Here is a 23,087-nt window from a genome sequence, read left to right on the forward strand (position 1 = left end):
TCGGCAACTGCACGCCCCCAAGATAAACAATTTCAATAGACACAGCTGCAATTCCCATGGGGGGGGGCAGTTGATGGGAATACAACTAGGACTGTGTTTACTCTGCACTTTTAAAACAAATGGACATCTAAATCTCACATCGAGCAAAGCTGGATGCTGTGCTAAGAAAAGCTGAATAATTGAGCAAAACTGCATTATGTGTGCTTATTTTGCATAATGTATTCCGCTTCTGCAATGGAGCCTTGTCCTCTCCTACCCTCCTCACGAGAAATTCCACTTAGCCCCACTCTGAGATATTTCACCAGGTTTTCCAAGCTTATCTTTGCAGCCGTAATCGGCTAGGAATTAGCTTTCTTTCTGAGAAGTGGGACTCCTGATGACCTGTGTCCTATGCCAAGTCCCTATGTCTGTATGGCACAGTCGCAGCCCTCTAAGATCACCAACCATGCTGTGGCGGCAACCTGTAACTCTAAACTCTATTCAATACCATCGGCTCAGCAGCAACGCACCTCCCCTCCCCCAAACATATCCCACATCTTTATAGGTGATTAAAACAAAACAAAACAAAACAAAAAGACTACTTTTTTTTCTTCCAACCCCAATTTCGTTTGCGTGATTTTTCTTTTCTTTTCTTTCTTTTATGTGAACAGACCCGTACAAAGATTTTATCTTCTTAATTAAAAAAAAATTATACATACTTATATATATATTTTTTTCTGTATATTAGCTTAAACTGGAGCTGTGTTTCTCCATGCGCCGGCCCCTGAACCTTCAAAACGGTACATCTGACATGCACCCAACCCATCGCGTTAAAAAACGTTCCCCACGGCGGGCGTCTTGAATGAGGTAAGAGGTAAAGGGTTTTGCTTTTTTCCAACGGAAACCAAGTGACAGAGGAGAGAAAGAAAAGGAAGGGAAGCGGAGAGTGGGGGGAAAAAACAACACAAAGAAAAAGATTATCACTCCCCCCGCTCCCCCAATATTACAGTTGCAAAAAGGGGGGGAGGGAGAGAGAGGGGGAGGATTGGCTGACAGATTACAAAGAGATGGATGTATCACAGAATATGTGGCTCAGGCAAAAGTTCTGACCCATTAACAGCATTAAGTGCCAAAATAAGGGGCTCACAGTCTGGTTTGCATTAAGGGCAGAAAGCAAACAGGAAGAAGAAAGCGGGAAGCTGGTAGTCTTTCCCCCCCCCAAAAAACCCCACACTTCTCCCAGGCAACTGGGAAATTCCAGAGCTGAATCCGGCCCCCAAAGCTCCAACTGCTGCCCCCTTGCCCCCTGCCAACCCAGAGGCAGGAGAGCTGTGTGAAAGGCCCCGGGGGGGGGGGGGCTATGGCAATGGGAACTGGCTGGCAAGTCTGCTTTGGGGAGTGGGAGGGAAGCCTGGCCCTATCACTGCCAGGCTCCGTCCTCCCTCCTCAAAGCGAAGCTCCTTGAGACTACCTGCTGCCCAAGTCTTCAGAGGACCTGCCCGTTCGCCGAACAACCAGGAATCAACAGAGAAGCAGAATGCTAAAATGAAGGAGGGAGGAGGAGGAGGAGGAAAGAAGGCTTAAAATGGCAGACGGAGGCAAGACCCAGACCGGAAACCTGGGGCGTTCCTCTTTTTTTGCATTCCTCGCGCCAGCTTGGCCGATTCGGGTTTTTTCCAAAATGCACCCAGGTTTCCAGCTGGGCTTCCTCCCACCTGGTTGTTGCCTCCTGATGTGAAGGGGGCCTGGTTCTGCCCATGGCGCATAGGGTCGGCTGGCACGACCACCCTGGGTGGTTAGGAGGTATAAGCGCACCAGAAGATGGGGTGACCCAATGCCCCTCTGAAAAGGGGGGGGGGAAGCTAGATTAGATCAGGCAGTGCTATCCCCTAGTCCCTGCCCCGGAGAAGCCAGTTCGAAAGGCCTTTCCCCACAGCCCTGACACCCTTCCCTGGCCATGAGTTCACCTGTGCTACAGCAGCGCTGAAGGTTGAAGAGTGTATGGGGCGTGGGGCGCCACGGGGTGGGGAAAAATCTTTAAGTGGCGGGCAAAAAACCCCAAACACTTGGCACCTTCCCCCATTCGGTTAGGAACCCTCCTGATCTCTTAATGCTACTAGGGTGGCCTGCAGGTGTCTGGGTGGGATGCCGTCCTTTCTCCTGTATTGATAAGTGCCATTTGCAAAAGAAAAAAACAAAACACCCCCCAAAAAGACGACGAATAAAGAGAAAGGGGGGGGAAAGGACTCAACCCTTACTGGGCTCTCTCGGAGGGCTGAGGAGCCGGGCTCCTGGGCTCGCCGCTTCCCCAGAGAGCAGAGCGCGTAAGGGAGGGCAGCAAAGTTATTATAGTGCAGCAAGAAGTGTACCGCCATGCGGCGCGGGGAAAGCGTGTGCAAAAGAACGAGCAAGGGCCCTTCCGAAGCCCGTTGGGAACGTTGCATGCGGACTTTCAGCTTGGGGAGGGGCAGTGTAAGACTGGGCGGGGCCCTGTTAGACCAGCCCACCTTGCCCAACATGGAGGTAGATTGGCTGAAGCCTGGGGCGGGATGGGGGTGGGTGGGTTTCAGGGGCAGGGAGGAAGGCAGAGGTGTATCCTGGACCCCCCTCAGCACTGGAACGCAAAGTAGGCACCTCTTTGGTTCAGCCCTGCAGTGCGATTCGAAGCAAAATATAGTAGATCTCTTATTCAATCACCTGTTTTTCCCACTAGGGGGAGGAGTGGAGAAGGGGAGCCTTTGCCTGTTTCCAAAGTGCATTTGTCCTTCCCGTGCGGACCTTAAGCCTCAATTTGGGGTTTCTTTCTTTCCTTTCCTTAATCGCCTGTGTTTTGCCAAACCACCTGCAGCAATGTCCCCTCCCCACCCGACCTCCAATAATTTAATAGGATTTCTCTCTCTCTCTCACTCTCTCTCTCTCTTTCGGCTCCTTTTCTTAACTTTTTTTTATTTATTAAAAAAAATCTTATTTCTTTTACAAAAAAGTGCATTTTATATTTTAGCCTCCTGGGGAGGGTAACTAAATGCTAAGAGTTCTAAAAGAAAAAAAAAGGAGAGAAAAAACACAAGAATATAACAACCAAACACACTCTGACGTTTCCTGGGACTGTTATGTGCAAAAGAAACATATATATATTTATATATATTGGTAATCAAGTCCGTTTAAACGAGAGAGGTTTGATCAGGGCAAAAGAAGAGGTGCTGACTCGTTCCAGTGCTGTCAGGGGTGGGGGAACTACTACTGAATGAGGAGAAAGGCAAAGAGGTGGGGTTTTATTGGGGGAGGGAGTAAAATATGGATTAATTTCCTTAGCATTGTGTCAAAAAATTTAAGACAGGTGTCTCACCCTGGAAAGACAGCTTTGGGAGAAAAGGGTATTGGAGGAAGAAAGATAAACAGGGGGTGAGTGAGAAACATATTGCCCACTTAATTTTTTGTGTTTGTCTGCCTAGACAAAAAAAAAAGTATTGGCTGCTGCACAAGTCTACCGCATAACGAAGGTTGTTGTTTTTGTATAGTTTCGACCTTTTTTTTGGTGGCCCGACCCTCATCAACGATGCCTTGCCCTCCCCTTCCATGTGATTCATTGACGCTGACGTGCAATATTTAGAAAAAACAAAACAAAAAAAGAAAACAACAAAACAGAACAAAAAAAAGAGAAAATCTGTTGTGTCCGAGGTGATGAGGTTGGGGGGGGGGGGAGGCCCCGCGGCCCAGAAGTCCAGACATCGCCCCAGTCCCAAACTGCCCCATCTCCCCAATTCTCCCACGCCACCCTGTCTGCCCCCCTCCCCCGCCTTAGACTTCCTGATCCTCGAAGACCTCGAGGAAGAGCGGGGGGAAGAGCTCCGTGGGGCATTCCACCTTCATGTGCAGGAAGCGGCTCGCGTGGCAAGCTCCGATCATGCGCAGGTCGGTCACCTTCATGAGGAGCTTGGGCCAGAAGTGGGGAATGTTGTGTTTGCGATAGTTGATGTAGTGTTCAAATGCCAGCAGGTATGTCTCTTGGCATTTCTCAATCTTGTCGACGCAGATCAGCCCGCTGCGGTCTGCAAAGGGGGGAACAGAGAGGGCGTGAGAAGGGTGCCCGCAGTGCCAGGCCCAAGCCCTGCCTAGCTCAGCCTCCCACTTCCCCGCAGTGGCTCCCAAGATGTTGATGGGAAGCACACAAGCAGAGCTCTGGCAGCAGCCTCCTCCCACTTGGGATTCCCAGCGCCTGTCGGCTTGTCCTCCACGAATATCACCCCCTGGCTAAAGACCTTTGAGATGCTGGCTGTCATGCCACCTTAGGGTCATAAGCTCCACAATTTTACTGCGCGCTGTGTGCTTGCTTTCTGCCTGGCCCGAATCTTCCAGCATTCAGCTGGATGGCCCTGAGCTGGAAATTTCCACCCTGGCTCTGGATTCCAGTGTGGCTGCTTACAGCCGACTCAACAGCCAGCTCCTCCAGCCAAAGCTCAGGTTAGGAACGCAAGTCCAAGGAAGCCAATCGGGTGCCTTTGGTTCTTAGTTTCACCCTTTTACATTGTTTTGTACGCCTTGTGGTATTTTAGGCACTGTGACTTGCAGTTATTTTTATGGATCATAGTTTGTAGTTATAAACTGCAATTGTCAAGAGTGAATTTCTGTTTATATTATTATTTGCTGATGTTTCGAGAGTTAATTTTACTGTTCTAATAGATCACCGAGTATTACTTTATTATTTGATAGAAGTTGTTCCATTTTAAAGTTATGTTTTATTATGATTTTGTGTATTGGATCAGATCATTATAAGGTGTGCATTCTCTGTTATATTATTTGTTCCTGCAAACTGCCTTGTGTATAGTAATATAGAAAGGCGGTATACAAATTACCGTACTTTTCCATGTATAAGACTAGGCTTTTAAACTTTAAAATCAGGTTGAAAATCTGGGGGCGTCTTATACATGGATAGTGCATATGCCCATTTTCTAAATTTGGGGTCTCCAAAAGTAGGGGGTGTCTTATACATGGGGGCGTCTTATACACGGAAAAATATGGTAAAAGTGAAATGAGACCGTCCCACCAACTGCAACCCTACATTCAAGCTGGGCGCTCAGTGCACCCCACCTGCAATAAATGACCCCACCTGCAATAAATGACGCAATTAATTATGCTCCTCCCATTGAGTGGTTATCATATTCTCTACAACAGGCATCCCCAAACTTCGGCCCTCCAGATGTTTTGGACTACAATTCCCATCTTCCCCGACCATTGGTCCTGTTAGCTAGGGATCATGGGAGGGCCGCAGTTTGGGGGTGCCTGCTCTACAATATCACCCCTTTCCTTGTCCCTCCATGCCTGCACTGACCTGCCCAATACCCAAATACACGCCACTCAAAACACCGCATATGCCCTGCAATTGTGGCTCAGGCACCTATGTTCATAAAGGTAAAGGTAAAGGGACCCCTGACCGTTAAGTCCAGTCGCAGACGACTCTGGGGTTGCGGCACTCATCTCGCTTTATTGGCCAAGGGACAGCTTCTGGGTCATGTGGTCAGCATGACTAAGCCGCTTCTGGCGAACCAGATCAGTGCACGGAAACGCTGTTTACCTTTCGGCAGGAGCAGTACCTATTTATTTACTTGCACTTTGACGTGCTTTCGAACTGCTAGGTTGGCAGGAGCTGGGACTGAGCAACGGGAGCTCACCCCGTCGCGGGGATTCGAACCGCTGACCTTCTGATCGGCAAGCCCTAGGCCTAGGCTCTGTGGTTTAGACCACAGCATCACCCGCATCTATGTTCATTGGTGGGCCCCAAGGCCTTTTAAGGGAAGGGCTCAGACAGAGGTAGAGGATATGTTCTGCATGCAAAAAGGCCTTGGGGTTTAATCCCCAGCATTTCTAGGCAGATGCCTGTCCAAAACCCTGCACAGCTGCTGCGAGTCAACACAGACAAGAAGTGGGGAACCCTCCTGGGGCAGAAGCCCAGATTCCTACTGGACCAACCTTCTAGTTAAGCAGCAGGTGTGATCAAGGAAAAAAGGAGGTTTTGGCAAAGCAGGCATGCTCACCACTTCATATCCATTCATGCAACACACACAGTCGCCTGCAGATTTTCACTCTCCCCCCCCCCAGACAGCAGTTAGTCTTGGGGTGGGGGTGGGGGGAAGCATTTCAACTTTTCCCCAAGCCTCATTGCCAGATCTTCATGGAGACTGCCACTGCAGAAGGGAAGATTAACCCTTCCTTCCCCTTCTGCACTCACACAAACAGCACCATGTGCTGCAATTAAGATTGGAGGAAACCTACTATTGGAGCAGATTGTAAGGGTTTTCCCCAAGTTTAAGGGCAGCAGGGGGCAGTGTTCAGTGGGTCACATGGCACAAGGAAGGCATTAACCCTTCCCTCTCCAGCTGCGACCAGCTCCAATCCCTCCAAGCCCAGTGTAGCAATTTGGCTTAAAAAAACCCAAACCCTTCAATTGGAGTGGTTGAAAGGGCTTTCTTAAAAAGCCGATATTCTTTATTTTTGACACTGCTGCAGCATATGTGAAGGATTCATTCCTCCCACCCCAATTGTGACCCCCTCCAACAAACCCGCCAAACTTAGGCTTGAAAAAAGCCTCTGATTGGCTCCAAGAAAAGTCTCCCACCCCTCACCCCAGTCTGATGGCTGAGAGTGAGCAGGCTGGGGGTGCTATGGGCAAATGGGGAGGCTGCACTCCAGTGGCATAGAAAGTGCTGAGCTGGTCAGATCCATGGCCAGACTCAGTATGAGGCAGCTTCCTATATCCAGAGAGGGAGGCGTATGCACCCAAGGTTGGAGGGGGGAAGCATATATCCCAAATCCTGTACCTGAGGACATAAGCAGCACAGCCTGGAGCAGCGCCACTTCGGTGTCGTCCAGGTTGAAGGCAGAGAGGGACTTGCCCAGATCAAAGATGGCGTCCGACACCACGCCCAGGCCGCCGTTCTTCAGCTGCTCCCGCTTGACGGCCATCTCGCCGCTTAGCGTCAGCGTCTCGCTCTCGGGGTCATAGCGTACAGCCGCCCGCAGCGACATGATCTCCATGCAGCAGCCCTTCAGAAGGATGATCTGGTCCTCACAAGGCAGCTGTAGGCAGGGAGAGGGATGGCAGTCAGCCTCGCCGCTGTTCGGCTTACTAGGGCTTTGCAGAGAAGAGGGCCCTTTGCACTCTTTGCTCCGGACTCCATGGAGTTAGTATGTTTCCACTGCTCCCAACAAAGGAGCAAAGCGAGGAGGGTTTATGAGGAGACAAGGAACGGGTGCGCTAAGGAGAGATCGCGGAAGGAGAAAGGCCAGAGTCTGGGCATGAGGGTGAGGAGCAGCGGGAAATCAGGAATCGCTTGGGAGAGGGTAAGAACTTGACACTCCTCTTCAAAAGCCACTTGTTTGAAGGAAGAAGAGTCTTGTGACACCTTAGTACACTTACTGTGGCACAAGTTTTTGTGGGCTACAGTCCGTATCATCAGCTGCATGAAGAAGTATTCCGAGTTACAGGTATATTATAGGCATGGTTTGGGTGGGTGGGAATTGGAATGTACATAGCTATCCTGAAATGTTTCTTGAAACAAACTCCTACCTCTGAGAATGTTCATCATTTTGCAGCCATTAGTCACCCAATACATTACAGCTTTACAGCCATATTTCCCTTTTAGGGTTTTCGCCTTCATCAAGTGATCCCAGCTAATCAGGAATCACAGTGGCCACAATGACATCATGATGCTACACAACCAATCTGATTTTGCTACATGCTCGGCTTACATTACTGAGACCAAATCAAGCTGTTTCAGAGTACCTGGACTAGTCACTTGGGTGATCCTAGCCTATCAGGAAGCCCATTCCAAGGCAATGCATTCCGAACCAACACTCTTCCTTTTTGTTTTGATTTACGAAAGGTTGATGAAAGAACAGAGCACTTTATGACACTGGCAGAGGCGGTTGTGAAAATTGTCTGTCATTTTTGGCTCGGGCCTATCCTTCATCAGCACCTCAGCCTGATTGGACAAACTCCATCATACCTCTCTACCTGTCCCTTAATATTTCCTTCTGATGGCAAACCAGATTGTTATGGTGGGAGGAAGCAAGAAGATGGCTCCATACCTGTGGCTTTCCCCTTACTAATCAGTGTAAGGGGAAGACCTGTGATCTCTGCACGTTCAAGAGATTATCACCAAATTCCTTTCTCCCCAACCCTCTGACGGAATCCACCCGCCCACCTCGCTTACCTCTGAAAACATGGGCAGTTTTTTGGCAAAATCCACCACACGGGTGATGGCGGGGGTGATGATCTTCGTAAACTCGCTGAACGCCTCCAAGTCCACTTTGTCCCCATCGGGCATGGAGGCCATAGGTGACTGACCGATATCTTCGGGCTGTGAGTGGGGCGAGAAGAGAGGCAGAATCATGACTCTGCAGAACAAAAGTTTGGAGCAAATCCACCTTCCAGTCTCAAAAACCACCAGAATCCGACTCTACTTTTGCAACAGGAAGAACTATGCGTTCTGAATCTTCTGTTGATGCGTGCTGTATGTGCAGCTTGCTAGGAACTAATGGGCAAAACACATTGAAACACGGCCTTCTTTTTAAGGCACACGATACCATTAGGCAATCCCCCCCTTGTTGAACTGTCCGTGCCTGTTCTGAAGGATACACAACCCTGGCAACATAAAACTTTGCAAGGTAGGCTTTGCCACATCATCAACATGGCACCCATGGGCACCCACAGGGTCCCCTGCCCTGCTGAAATTAGATTTGAAAGAAGTGTTCTATTGTATCCTCTATAACAGGCTGTGCTAGATTATACTGTATATGTGTAGTGCCCAGAAAAGTTTCTTTGGGTTACAAATCTGTCCACCAGCACGAAAAAGCTCGCTGCTGTATCTCACACCAAACCCCACAGTTTCCCAACCAGATGCTGCTTCATTTTCAAAGTGAATAACCTTGATGTCCCTCACTGAGCCAGTTCACATTTCACGTTGGGGCTCTGTCAACAGTGCTGACAAGATCTGGAGCAAGCCACAGCCTCATGTGTTCAAGGTAGGGAAGCTCAAAGATTTCATTCAGCCCTCATTTTTAAGTGATTCACACTTCCAGGAGGAGGAGGAGGATCAGAATGCAGAGATTCTTAAGGTTTCTGAGATTCCCTAGATTTTGTGGTGCAGTTCTTGGCTCAAAAGAAGTGCCAAAACGCACCCAGAAATGATTATTTTGGAGCGAAACGCATACTAGTTGTGTATTTTGTGCATTCAGAAGTCCTGTGGGTGATAATGCGGCTTTGTTTTCATTTATTTCAACGTGAAGCCTGGCACAGAAAAGGAAGTTGCGAAAGGTCAATCAATTTCTAGCTTAAGGCAATCTCAAACTACTTTCCTCCATTGTTAAAATTCAGTTTGGCTTCTCCTGCTTTGCAATCTGTTGTCTCTCTGCTGGGGGGGGGGGACAGAGAGAAAGTGTTTCCTCTTCAAGTGGAAAACGGGGGTCTACGCAGGACAAAGACAAATTGTGTTCTGTCCCCATGAATATTTCCCTGATTTACCCTAGTCCATGCAAGTAAATGAACACACCCTCCACTTACTTATATGCAGCGAGGGGGGAAAGAATGCAGTCGGGAAGGAGGCAGAATTGCTCCTGCACCTTAAGACCCCGTTGTCACAAGGGCCTGGAGGATTCTTCCAATTATCCTATAGGACACCTAAAGTTCTACTGCCCCTGCTGAGTGGGTGCAGCCCTGTGCGCACCCCCTTTCTGGAGCAAGGCACCCCTCCTATTTTTAATGTGGGACATTAATCATTGTTTAGGGCATGCTAGAGCCTGTGACCCACCCGTGTGGGGGCTGGGGAAGCTTTTATGGTGTTTTTTTAAAAAAAAAACCAGTAAAAATGGTTCATTGAAATCTATCACACTTCTCTCTTTGCAGAACTTAAACGAGGTTTTTAGTTTGTTTCCTCCGTTCCAGACCATTGCCCAGCCTGAATTTAAATACTGCAGCTTAATTTAGGAATGTGTTTGTCTGTCATTGCAAAGCTTAGGAGTGTGTGTATGAGAGAGATATATATTATTTTTGGTTTTCATTATAACAAACATATTATAACAATAAACATTAAGAAACAGAAAATAAAAGTTTGAACAACTGTATCATTTTGCCTAATGTTTGTACATTCAATTCAGTACCAAAATATGGGATTTCTCCAATCCCCCAATGTCTCTCTATATCCCCTCTATCCTTGTGTGCATTTGGTGGTGGGGAGAAGGAGGACTAGGTGGGGAGAAGAAGGCCTGTCTGCTGGCCTCTGATTTCCTTTCTCCCCCTCCCCTCAAGCCCCACTTCCCTTGACCTCTATGTCCTGACCTGCCCTGGCACTAGCTGACTGTGGCCAGAAGAGGGCACCCCACACCAGCAATCCCTACTTGTATAAGGCAAGGGGCAAGGGAGGGGGCTGGGTTGGGGGGTTTCCATCCCATCTGCCCTTGGAGGGAGCGGAGAGGTCACAGCTGTGTCCCTTTGCTCAATCACCTTAACCCTTCAAAGGTCCCTCTGTAGGGCCCGAATCATTTGCTAAAGCTGTGGAAGGAGGAGAAACCTTTATTTAATTAAAACTATTGTGATCTTGGATTTTATTGCCATATGTTTTGACTTCCGAGCTTACTACCAGCACTAAATCTAAGCATGGGTTACAATCCCACCACATTTTTTTAAAAAAGGTCAAATTTAACACATACAGCAGTCTGGAAAAGGAAACCGATACGTTTTGTTCAGCGTGGGCACCACCAATGTTAAGCAGTTTTAAATCCAATCATTTTCAATTAGAGGGTTTAGCACATGCTTACATATATCCTTCTGAAATAGAAGTGGCTTCAAAATTGTTTATCGGAAATTTGGCTGGAGTGTGCACCACCGTGTATGGTTTTATACTACAGATATACAGTTGTACCTTGGAAGTAGAACACAATCGGTTCCGGAAGTCCGTTCGACTTCTAAAACGTTCGACTTCCAAAGCACGGCTTCTGATTGGGTGCAGGAAGCTCCTGCAGCCAACTGGAAGCCGCAGATGCCCCGTTGGACGTTTGGCTTCCAAGAGAACGTTCCAAAACCGGAACACTCACTTCAGATTTTTGATCATTCGATAGCTGGAACGTTCAACTCCCAAGGCGTTTGGGAGCTGAGGTGCAACTGTATATTTGCACATGTATTGTGTGTGTGTGTGTGTGTGTTTTGCTTAAACAGCCTGCTTGCTGAAGGGCAATAACCCTAGCCACCAAAAAATTAGCTCAAATAAAAACATAGGCTATATTAAACCATTTAAAAAGAGGTTTGAAAGTAAAAAGAAAAGTTCAAAATACATTTATTACTGCAATTCTGTACCATCTCTCTTAGAAGACAGCCTCTTAGGAGGGGGGCTTATGTATGAACAGACATGCCTAGGGTTGCACCGTAAAACTGTGTTTTAAACAAAAATAATAATCTGGGGTGATGAACTGGTGCTTCATAGGAAAAATGCCACTGTCTGGCTCTTGTGATCCTATTGAATGTTAATCAAAGTGTGGTTTTTTAAAAAAAGGAAGGGGAGGATTATGATAGCAAAATTCAGTTGTGAATAAGGCCTAGTTGAAATAATAATAATAATAATAATAATAATAATAATAATAATAATAATAGGAAGAGGGAAACCTGCTTCTCTGTCCTATTAATAGGAGACCACACAGTTGAATGATCCAGCATTCATTTATTTTTGTAAGCATGTAAGAAAAGGCCAGGCTAGACCCTTGTTCCTGGCATGCTAGATCTCTATGCACAGGGATTTATTATTACAGTGGTACCTCGACTTACGAATGCTTCGACTTCTGAAGGTTTCAACTTCCGAAGTCCGTTAACCCGGAAGTATTTTCGCCGTGCGCACGGTCTGCGTATGTGTAGAGCGCAAAATGGACACATGCGCAAAATGGACGCTTTGACTTCCGAAGAGCACCGTGGAACGGATCGCCTTCGTAAGTCGAGGTACCACTGTATTATTTTAGGTACGAAGGAGTGTGTAGCGTGTGTTCTTTATATTCTGCTGGAAGCTGCTCAAAGTGGCTGGGGCAACCCAGCCAGATGGGTGGGGGTACAGGCAATACCTAATAACAGTAATAGTAATAATTTTTTAACCTGGAAGACTGCATGCAAGTTGGTGTTTTCTCAAGAACATATTGACTTTGGTTATAGTGTTATGGCCAAACCCAGGCTTGCGAAGCTTGTGGTTTGTCGGGAGCGAGACAAACCATAAGCCTGGGTTCGGATGTAATACGAACTCAAACCATGGCTTGGTCCCAGTAGCATGGCAGCAGCATAGCCAAAGCAGGGAAAGCTGCAGGTTCCTCATTAAGCACAAAACCATGGTTTAGCGTTATATGCAAAGTATGCCACTGTAGCAAATAACAAGCCAGGTAGAACATGAGCATACCTTGGGCCAGATGTGTGCTTCCAGCTTGTGCTAAACCATTCGCGTACCACAATATTGTGTGTTTGTTTCCACAGGATTAGGAAGACATGCAGGAGAAGTGGCCCGTATGCATGGCTAGCTCCCTAGGTAGTAACCATGTCACTTCCTGTTCTCTATAGAACCTAGCTCACGCATGGTAGAATAAGAACAAAAACACAAAGTAAAGTGTTAAGCAAAGCTACGTGGACTTTGCATGCCACACACAGACACGTAACCCAGCCCTGATGCAAAACAAGATATACCTGTTGTTATCTGCTCATTTGGCACCCTTTATTCTGCCAGGATTTCAAAATGTCTGTGAGCAAGCACGCAAAGATTGGGGGAAAGAGATGGACACTCAGAAACCGGGGAAGAAGAGCCAGGAAATGTTAATCCAAAAAGAAAGCAAGGAATAAGAAGCAGAGATCGTGTGGGATCCTGCACCAGATCAATTCTGACAAATACATGCAACCTCTGGTTAAGACTCTGCCTGCCACACCCGCCTCCACCATTTACCAGGAATTTCCGCTTCTGCTTCCAGTGGCTGCCTTGGGCGTTGGTGCTGCGATGTGCCTCCGTGGCGATGTGGATCAGCTCCCACTCCTCCGTGGTTGGCTCCGGCCTGTGCTGAAGGGATTTCATCATCTCTTCCTTGCGCCGCCTCTCCCGATTTTCTTCAATCAGCTTCCGCTTGGCTACCCTCTTGGAGTCATCCAGCACCACTAGGGGGCGCGAAGAATGGAGAGGCATGAGTGGGCAGTGGGGCCTCACACACAGCCAATCAGAACTCTGTGAGGCGCCCGTTGCATCCTGCAGCCCACTAAGCAATGCGCTGAATGGCCTCACAAGAAGCCATTTGATTGGCTGGCTCCTGAGACAGCCTATGGAATTCTGAGGCCGCTACCTCCGGCCCGTGGGGTTCTCATGCCGCAACAACGGCCCCAATTACGTTGGGATTAATAGATGGTCCCACACAACTCTATGTTGGAACAAGAAGCATGCCACCTCCCTGCCCCCACATCCTTGGCTACATTTATTTCCGTGGTGCGATCCCCGGTTGCAACCGCTCCCTCCCTCGTCTTCCCCAACCCTAGCTAGCATCCCTCCACAGCGGGCGCAACGCCCTTACAGTCCATGGCCATGCCAACGGCAATGCACTTCTTGAATCGGCAAAGCTGGCACTGGTTGCGGGTGATCTTGTCGATGACGCAGGAGGCATCGTACTTGCAGGAGTATGTCGGGTGCAGATTCTTCTGGATGGTCCGCCGGAAAAAGCCCTGCAGGGGGGAAGAGCGGAATCAGAACCAGGCAGTCCTGAGAAGGAGCGCCCTCCGTTTTCCAAGCCACCCACTCGGGCCCTGTTTTCTAACCAATGGGGTACAGCCCTATTGGCACTTCCAACATCAAACGGGACTTCTGCTCATTCTAACCACCAAGGCAAGGGTATTAGGGCTTGCATCTTAGAAATTCAAGTCCATCAGGCAAATGGGTGATTTTCTATTGCGGAAGTTGAGGTGGTGTGCTCCCATGTTCTTCTTCCGTGGTTCTAAGCTACAAGTCCTGGGTCTGCCCCAAAGGCCTCCCATTCATCAACATGGGGCACAATGGACAAGGATGTTTCCCACCCCCTATTGTGCTCTCGTACAGCTCTCATTCATTTCTGTCTAGGTGTATGTTGGAGAATGTCTCAGCAAGTTGTGCCTCATGGGTTGGATCTGCTTCCTCTCTCTATATATAACCTTTAACGACGACTCAAAGCTGCCACTAGCTTTTCAACTTCTTTCAAAGCCAGGAGGACCCCATCTTGCACTCTGCCCTGCACCCAGGGATGGCAACCTGCAGTAGTCAGTAGATTCTGGGGTAAGAATATGGGGCAGCCCAAATCTCAGTCGTTTGAATATTCCGTCTCAGGAACAGAGAGGTTTTGAGCTGCCTCTGCCTGCTTTTACTGTACATGCCTGTCTTTCCTTTTTTCTTTTTCTTTAGTTTTGTTGTCCTCTCTTTCTCTCCTCTCTCTCAAAGAAGAATGTGTGTGCGGGGTGGGGGTGGGGGAATGCTTCTGGCAAGAGATCCACTTTAGGTCAGGGCACAGCAGTTTGTTGGTCATGTTCCACCAATTGGAAACTATTGCACTCAACTATTTCCAAGCTATTTCCTGTCTGCCTGGGTTCAATAGTGGAAGTGAGCTGGGGAGAAAGGATTTAAAGCAGCCGAGTTGAGGGGGAGGTTTTAACCCTGCCCTCCAATGCACATTCATTTGGACACTGGGAAACCCAGACAGATGGGTGGGGTATAAATAATAGAATTTACTACTACTACTACTACTACTACTACTACATATAGGCAAGTGGGATAGATTTATTCATTTGCTAAACACACGCTTACTTAGTTTGGTCCTAAAATGTGTCTTCCCTCATTAGGTGCTCAGCATGACTGATTATCCAGCCACGCTGTTATATTAACTCTAGAATCTTCTACCCTGCCACTAGTGCCCTTTTAAGACCTCCCGGTGCCCAGTGACCTTAGATCACCCAGGAAGGCTCACCAGGTGCCAAGATCATGAGGGGGGCATTGGAATGAGGGGTGCCTCTTTGCAAACAGTAAAGGTAAAGGGACCCCTGACCATTAGGTCCAGTCACGGACGACACTGCGGTTGCGGCACTCATCTCGCTTTATTGGCCGAGGCAGCCAGCGTACAGCTTCCGGGTCATGTGGCCAGCATGACTAAGCTGCTTCTGGCAAACCAGAGCAGTGCACGGAAACGCTGTTTACCTTCCCGCCAGAGCGGTACCTATTTATCTACTTGTACTTTGACGGGCTTTCAAACGGATAGGTTGGCAGGAGCTGGGACCAAGAAATGGGAGCTCACCCTGTCGCAGGGATTTGAACTGCCAACCTTCTGACTGGCAAGCCCTAGGCTCTGTGTAACTAAGTCATAATTAGCATCACAAAACTGACTTTAATCCAGTGCAATAAAACAAATCCCTCGTCTGGGAAAACCACATGTTGTGCTGGGAAATCTCAAGATCAGCACTCAAAAGTAATGCCTGGAAGTCAATACTACAGAAGAAACAGCACTCCCCCCCCTCCTTTTTTTTTGGCACAAGCTCCTTCAATTTCTCAGCGTGGATTCTATTTTCCCTCTCTCTTTTCTGTTTCCTTCCTCCATATGCTGCTCCTTTTCTCACAAGTTCTTTTGCCAACTGGAATTGACACTCCCACAAGGTACATACAGCAAGGCGGCCACCTCAGTTCATAGATTTTAGACACCATTAAGGGCAGCTGAGCGAGACGTACACGTATTTCATTAAATTAAGCAACATTCATAACCTGGCTTCCTTCCAATGAGCTCCAGCTAGCAAGCATGACTCTCCCCTACATATACACATATGTTGTCTTCTCACCAACCAATGGTGAGGTGGGTCAGACTGAAAGGGTATGACTGACCCAATGTCACCCAGTGGGCATTGTGGATTGGGAGGAGGGGGAGACATTGAGCCGGTCTCTTCACAGACCTAGCACAGCACGCTAACCACTATACCACACTGGCTTTACACAGGATCTGACCCTTGAGGCACACAATGCACTAGAAAGTTCTGCTGTACAAAAAAACAAAATAAATGGCAGCACTCTTGCCCACTGCAATGAGGCTTGCGCAAAAGGATGCCATGGCGAGTTGCATTTATGGGATGTGGGGTGCCATTTGAATTTTCCCCAAACTGCTGGGTTGGTTTTAACCAGGCCCCTTGGGCTCATTCTCCCATCTCCCTGCCTTTGGTTAATCTGAGCACCTGCAGCAACCTGCAGCAACAACCCTCTCTGTTCTGTCAAGGTCCTCTCCTCCAGTAAAGTCCTTCCCGATCCATTCCTTAGGCACATCTCACCTGTCCCTCAAGGACCTTTTAATTCTACTCTACCCCATCCCCACTTACTTTGTGAATCCATGCTCTCTACTTCCAAATCTTCCGGTTTTGTCCACCTAATACAGTGGCACCTCGGAAGTCAAACGGAATCTGTTCCGGAAGTCTGTTCGACTTCCAGAACATTTGGAAACCAAGGTGTGGCTCCTGAAGCCAATCAGAAGCTGCAGAAGCCACATCAGATGTTCAGGTTCCTAAGAATGTTTGTACACTGGAACACTCACTTCCGGGTTTGGGGCGTTTGGGAGCCAAAACGTTTGACTCGCAAGGTGTTCGGGATCCAAGGTACGACTGTACTGACTTGCAGACACTTTGGGCAGAAAGGTTTGTCACGACCGTGTCCTATGCAGCCCCAAGCATGCTAGTGACATATGTTCATTACTGTGGTGTGGTGGCAGCTAGGTAGTTGGCCCTTGACCAAGGAGATGCGGGTTCAAACACCTACACATCTATGAAATGCACAGGGCAAACATCATTAACTGTCAGCCTAACCTGATGAGGATAATGCTGGGAAACCCCACACATGCCCCACTCCAAGTCCCTTGGAGAAAGAGCACGACAGAGGCGGTGAAAATAATACTGGGGAAGGGTGATGGCAGTGGGGGAGGCTGACAGATAAGTAAGGTGAATGTGGAACGGAAGAAGAGTCAACAAATTAAGAAATGTAACCAGAAACCACGGAAAATATTAATTTGTCTAGCTCCCATCACTGTCAAAACCTGGCTTTATCCATTCCACACTGCAGTTTGCCAAGACATATCAATGCCTTTTTCCCTCTCTAGTTTACCCTTCCATATATCTCAGTGAACTTTGGCCCAGAAATCCTGAGCAACTGCTGCTCACACATTTGGCTCAAACCTTCCACACCCTTCCCCTGCCTCGCCTAGCACCAGGCTCACCCACAGCCTTCCTCTGGCCCCTGCTGCAAAAAGGACCAAAATGCTTCCCACCAGTCGCAGCCCCCCAAACCACCAAGCCCTGTGCAGTGCCGCCCTGGGCAGCTGCCCAGGGTTGTGCAGGGGCACCAAGTCAAAGGAGAGAATCCCCCTCTAGTGAGCCGCTCTGGGCAAGATGGCCTTCCCACGTTTCCATTACCTTGCAGCCTTCACAGGTGATACATCGGTAGTGGTACCCCGTGGCTTTGTCTCCACATACAACGCACTGCTCATCTTTGTCCAAGTAGCTAGGGATGTACCCTGGAGGAGAAAACAAGAGTCGAGAGGTCAGGGCTGGAAGGGAGAATACAGAACTGGGACACACCGGACTTGAATGGGCCCGCCCATTCATACTCTCTTTCACTGGTCATCGTTCCCTGCTGACTAGACCCATGTCACCTCTGAAACACAAAGGGGCCATATCACAATTTTATATCTTTAAAAGCAACACACTTTACTAGCCATTCGCGGCTCTCAAAGTTGCCTCCCTTTTAGAAACACAAGCAACACAACCAAGCTGCACAAGAACACAAGGTTAACACACTACGAGCCCTTCCAGACGGGTGTTGTGTTGCTGGCGTATTCTGCAATGTGGTTTTGCCACAATAACAGTGCTTTAGTGGCAAATTTATTCTGCTTTATTAATGGTCCTGCGATTCTTCCCCCAATGCTACCACATTACAGTGGTACCTTGGTTCTCAATCGCCTTGGTACTCAAACAACTTGGAACCCAAACACTGCAAAAACAGAAGTAAGAGTTCAAGTTTGCGATTTTTTTTCGGAAGCTGAAGTTGCTCCGTTTTGAGTGCCACACTTCCGTTTCGAGAGTTACGCTGAGGTCTGTCTGTTTTTGCTATCAATTTTGCGTTTTTGTGGCTCTTTTGTTTTTGTGACTGTGTGGAACCCAGTTCAGCTACTGATTGACTGATTGTATGACTGCAGTACATTGCTTATTGCTTTCATTTTATGAATCAATAGTCTCGTTAGATAGTAAATTCATGTCAAATTGCTGTTTTGAGGGTTGTTTTTAAAAGTCTGGAACTGATTAATCCATTTTGCATTACTTTCTATGGGAAAGCACGCCTTGGTTTTGGAACGCTTTGGTTTTGGAATGGACTTCCGGAAAGGATTAAGTTTGAGAACCAAGGTACCACTGTATTGTTGTCTGGGGGGTCTCTCTCTCTCTCTCCATTCCATCTGTGAAGCGTGAAGGTGTTGGACTGGTGTCTGGAAGTGGTGAAGGGCTGGGTGGGGGCTAATAAAGATGGAGATGCTGTGGGCGGGTGGCTTCTGTGTCTAGGAATTAGGTGTATAGCCTATCCTGGGAGGCACAGCTCTCCCCCTGAAGGAACAGGTTCATAGTCTGGGATTACTCCTGGATTCCAACTTGTCATTGGAGCCACTTAGGCAAGGGGAGCTTATGCCCAGCTTAGGCTGGTTCACCAGCTGCAGCCATTCCTGGGCCTGGGTCAGCCAGGCCTTCAGAGATCCATGCTGAATTGACCTCCCACTTAGAGGGAGGGAAGCACAAGCGGAGTGAATGAGGATCAGAGAGCAGGGACAGAGCTGGAGAGTGAGAAAGCTGGTGACTGTGTACCAGTATGTGGAGCATATATGGAACAAGGAAGGCCAGAGAGATGCCCCGTTTCATGTCTCAACTTCCCAAAACCCTTACAACGTCCTCCCAAACCCTTTCTGACTAGGCCTTATGGAAAGGGCATTCTGGAAATCTGAGCATATGCTCAGAGCTACTCTTCTTTTTATGAATGCTAAACTCGTACCAGGGCGACCTGGTTTCCAATCTACCCGCAGCTACAGCAAGCTCAATGGGCAAAACTTGGGCCGTTTGCTTTGACTTTCCTACATTGCAGGGTTGTTATGAGCATAAAGTGGAACAACCCCTTCAATGAGGTTTGTTTGTTTTTTGGCAGGATACAAGTATGCGCCCCAACTTTAATTTGTAAGCTGTCTCATATCTGACTCAGCTTTGCTTTGCTGGCAAAACATGGAGACCTCCTTTGCGGTCCACCCCTCACAGCACAGGCACCCCAAGGCCTGAATGGCTCTCAAGATCCCCTCTGACCCCACAAAATCCAGGAGGGAGGGGGCAATGGCAAGGCCTGTCCTTGTCTGCTCCCCCCACTTCCAGGCTTCGTTAGTCTTTCTGAAAGGCTATTTAAAGTACCGCTAACGAGGGCGGCTTTCATTCAGAAAACACAATGTCCACAAAAAGGCTCTTTATCTCTGGGCTTGTGGGGGGCTGTTGAAGGGGAAGGAAGCAGCCTGCGACCCCCTTCCAATTATCTCCTGCCACCCACCCCCAACTCATGTAACCTTGCTTACCCTCCAGGGCCTCATCAGCACTGATAATGAAGGTGCCCCTCTGCCCCCTTCCGGGAAAAGGAGCCGTGTTCTCTCGTTCACCCCCTGCCCTCACAATGTCCTATTGTCTAGGGTTGGGGCAAGGGTCACCTCCATGTGACCCTAGGATGACCCAGCCATGACGGAAAAGAGAACATGCCCCCCCCCCTTGCGGCATTGGCATGCCTGTGTGGAGGGGCATAAAGACTGGGTCTCAGCTGCCTTAAAGCAGTGGCATGTTGCTTAGCTCTCTGCAGCATCTGAGACTGGATGGAAGGAGTGAGAAATCCAAATAAATAAATAAATGAAACGTGCAAAACTCAGGCTACTTTCTCGGCCTGCTTGGCCCAGCCTCTTTTGCCTGCACATTCCCATTTCCTGCCAACAAATGCTCATGGTCAACTAGGCCCTTCTGTTTCGTTGGCCTTTTCCGATTTAGAGAATTTATGGCCGATTTATAGAATTTATAAAGAATTATATGGTGTGGGTGTGTGCCAAGAGCACCTGGGAGCAAACACGAAAGATGTGATTTTCACATCTTAAAAACCTCTCATTGCACATGCTTGCGGGTTCTGATGTATGTATATCAGTGTTTAAACGACACATGCATGTTACGGTTATGTCGCATGCTCACTGTGAGGAACACCAGTGATTTGTGTTGGGTGAGTGGAGTTTGGAGCTTTCTCTCAAAAGATAAAGCGGGATAAGAGTTGGCCAAGAGCCAATTCCGGCGTGACATTTTCCGTGCAGGCACACATCCTTGTGCACAAATTTACACATGGTTTTCCTACACCAGTATACAGTGGTACCTCAACAACTGAACGATTCACATGCGCAGAAGCGGCACTTCGACAACCGAAGAGTTCGACTTATGAAGACGGCCGCGGAACGGGTCGTCTTCGTAAGTCGAGGTACCACTGTAGATCGCTGCTGGAGAAAGTATCGTGCTGCCAATTGGCCCTTGTAGTTTAGGAGCCAGAAGTCCCTCAAACCCTGTGTGATTTTCCAGATGGGATGAGGATGAGAGAAGAAAGACGAGGTCTTAAACTCATCTGGAATACAGCTGTTAGCAACATGAAAGCACGAGGGGTTTTGGTGCGTTGGGGTGGGGGGGGCAGGAGGGAAGACGAGAAGCCCTCCCCTCTCCTTTGCCAGCAAGACAGCTAGCATCTGGGTAGGAAAGAAAAGCGCAGAGTTCTGCTGTGACGCTTTCCCCCCTTCCCCAAGAGACCACACAATTTGCAGCCTTGTTAGACCGATTCACATTTCCACGTTTGAGACTGAAAAACCAGCTTTCATGAGACGAAAAACGGATTGTGAAAAGGTATCCCATTTACACAGCCACCAAACAGGGAATCCTCTTTAGCGTGGCATATTAATGGACTTCCCACAGACATGTTACGATCTGTGTGCCACAGAAGATACACTAGTATGCATGGGCCGTGCAAATGACACACTGCATGCCCTATGTGCCTGCCACCCACATCACACATTACGTCATGCATTTAATATGAGAAGGAGGATTTTAATTTTTATTTTACCATGAGTTCCTGTGTCCTTCATGGGTCACGGAAGGTATCGCCTTCCCTTGGAACAGAGGGCATGGACCCAGCCCCTTACAATGACTCTTCTAAGGAAAGGGGTGTCTTTGCCCTTTAGACCAGGCTGGGAGGACCAGAACAACCCTCCCCCCCAACACACAAACAGCAAAGGGAAAATAGTAATGCCGGCAAACGGTGAAGCTTCTATTGGAACAGACCTATTCAAGACGGGAGAGGACAGAATAGGAACATGGGAAAGCTGAACCTAGCATCCAAACCACTGGGTCCACCCTGACTGGGAGCAGCTTTTCAGAGATTCAGGCAGGAGTCAATCCCAGTCCCCCCAGGAGATCACAGAAGCTGAACCTGGGGAACCTTCTGCATCCAGCGGGTGTGCTCTGGCACGGAACTAAGACACTTTCACAATGACAGCAGCGAACCAGCAGTGAATCACACACAGCAAGCAGTTAGAAAAGCTGGATCTGCACAGGATGGGTCAGGGGCCTAAGAGCACAGTAACTCTTCTTTGGTAGGTCTTGCCCCTGTGTAGCATTTGCGGAGACTGAACGCCCCTGCCTTTCCACAGCTGCCTAAGTCCCCTCCTCTCCAGGGTTTCCCCCTTGGACCGTGCTACGTAAAATCTCGCACCTGGTATTTCTCTCTCTCTCCCTCCCCCTTGAAGCATCTTGCTCTTTTCGTTGTAAAATGAGCTGCTGCATGTCTTCTAAATGGAGATCTTTATCCTAGCTGGTATCTGCATGGGATTTGAACTGATTCTACATGTGTGCTATTGTTGCTTTGTGTGTGTGTGTGTGTGTGTGTGTGTGCGCGCTCTACATATAAAATTGTTATTGCTCTTATTAAATTTATATACCACCCTTCATCAAGGGACCACAGGGCGGTCTACAACATTAAAAAAACAAAATACAACGATATGAGAAAAGGTTTTATTTATTTAAAATGGTTGTTATATGTGCAATTGTTTTTATTCATGCAACCACTTAATAAACATTTTAAATTATATTGTATGCAGCTTCGGGATGCCTCATGGGAAGCGATTCATAAACGCTGCAGTAATAATAATAATAATTATAGCAAAAGTAATAACAGTAGCAAAAATAATAGCAATACTACTACTGTATTTTGGGGGAGAAACCTCAGGTATTATTAAAGTGAGAGCTTTGAAGAACTGAAGGTTTTAACAGAAGATGGGAATCAAAACGATTTGATTTGGAATGTGTATCTGTGTGTGGAGAGTTTGGCTGACTGGAGCGGGCGAGAGACCAATGGGGAGTATTTTGTCCTAAGAAGCAAATATCCGGCTGAGTACTCTCCTTCACAAACCCACACATCACTGCGCCTTTGCCCCATGACCCTTTGTGGCCTCACCTCTTGCACCCCCCCCCCAGCCCTTTAGTGGTTTATCTTCCGGCTGCAGACTCTGCCGTTTGAGAACCGATATCCTGAGCTGCCCCGTGACCTCCTTCTCTGGGCCAGTGGAAAACATCAAAAGGACTTCAATGGGTTCAAGGACAGAGTTGGATAAATTTCGGGAGGATATCCTGTTATTTATATTCTGGAGTCCCAGGGCATCACTTGTTTGCATCGACGAAGGCTCCCCCCTCCCCAATTTCTCCTTTCCCCTCTAACATGTATTTTTTTCCTGGGGCATCAAGAGAAGGTTTTTGCTACAACTTTATGGAGAGAAACCATCGTGTGGAACTAAAAGTCACATACCACTAAAAATATTTCTGAGGAATCTTGATGCATCGATTGCTGAAGCATCAAGGATTAAATAGTCGTTTGATTGGAGGTACGGGGCGGGGGCGTTAGAAAGAGACGAATCTGTCAGCTCAGACTGCCTCAAATACATATCTACATATTTCCTGGCTCTGAAGTATGTGGCTT

General features: G+C 48.1%; 1 protein-coding gene across 1 annotated transcript in view; it reads right to left on the bottom strand.

The window, feature by feature from the left end:
* Positions 1-616: 616 nt before the first annotated feature.
* THRA (thyroid hormone receptor alpha) overlaps positions 617-23,087 on the bottom strand; it is a 117,614-nt gene continuing 95,143 nt past the window's right edge. The window contains exons 4-9 of the mRNA XM_060281498.2: positions 17,438-17,538; positions 13,552-13,699; positions 12,939-13,144; positions 8,190-8,336; positions 6,795-7,053; positions 617-4,028 (exon numbers count right to left, since the gene is read on the bottom strand). Coding sequence (XP_060137481.1) covers positions 3,778-4,028; positions 6,795-7,053; positions 8,190-8,336; positions 12,939-13,144; positions 13,552-13,699; positions 17,438-17,538 — 1,112 coding nt within the window. The 3' untranslated portion in view covers positions 617-3,777. The remainder of the gene's footprint in view (positions 4,029-6,794; positions 7,054-8,189; positions 8,337-12,938; positions 13,145-13,551; positions 13,700-17,437; positions 17,539-23,087) is intronic.

The sequence above is a fragment of the Zootoca vivipara genome, chromosome 12, assembly GCF_965207765.1.
Source record: "Zootoca vivipara chromosome 12, rZooViv2.hap1.1, whole genome shotgun sequence".
Classification (NCBI taxonomy): Eukaryota; Metazoa; Chordata; class Lepidosauria; order Squamata; family Lacertidae; genus Zootoca; species Zootoca vivipara.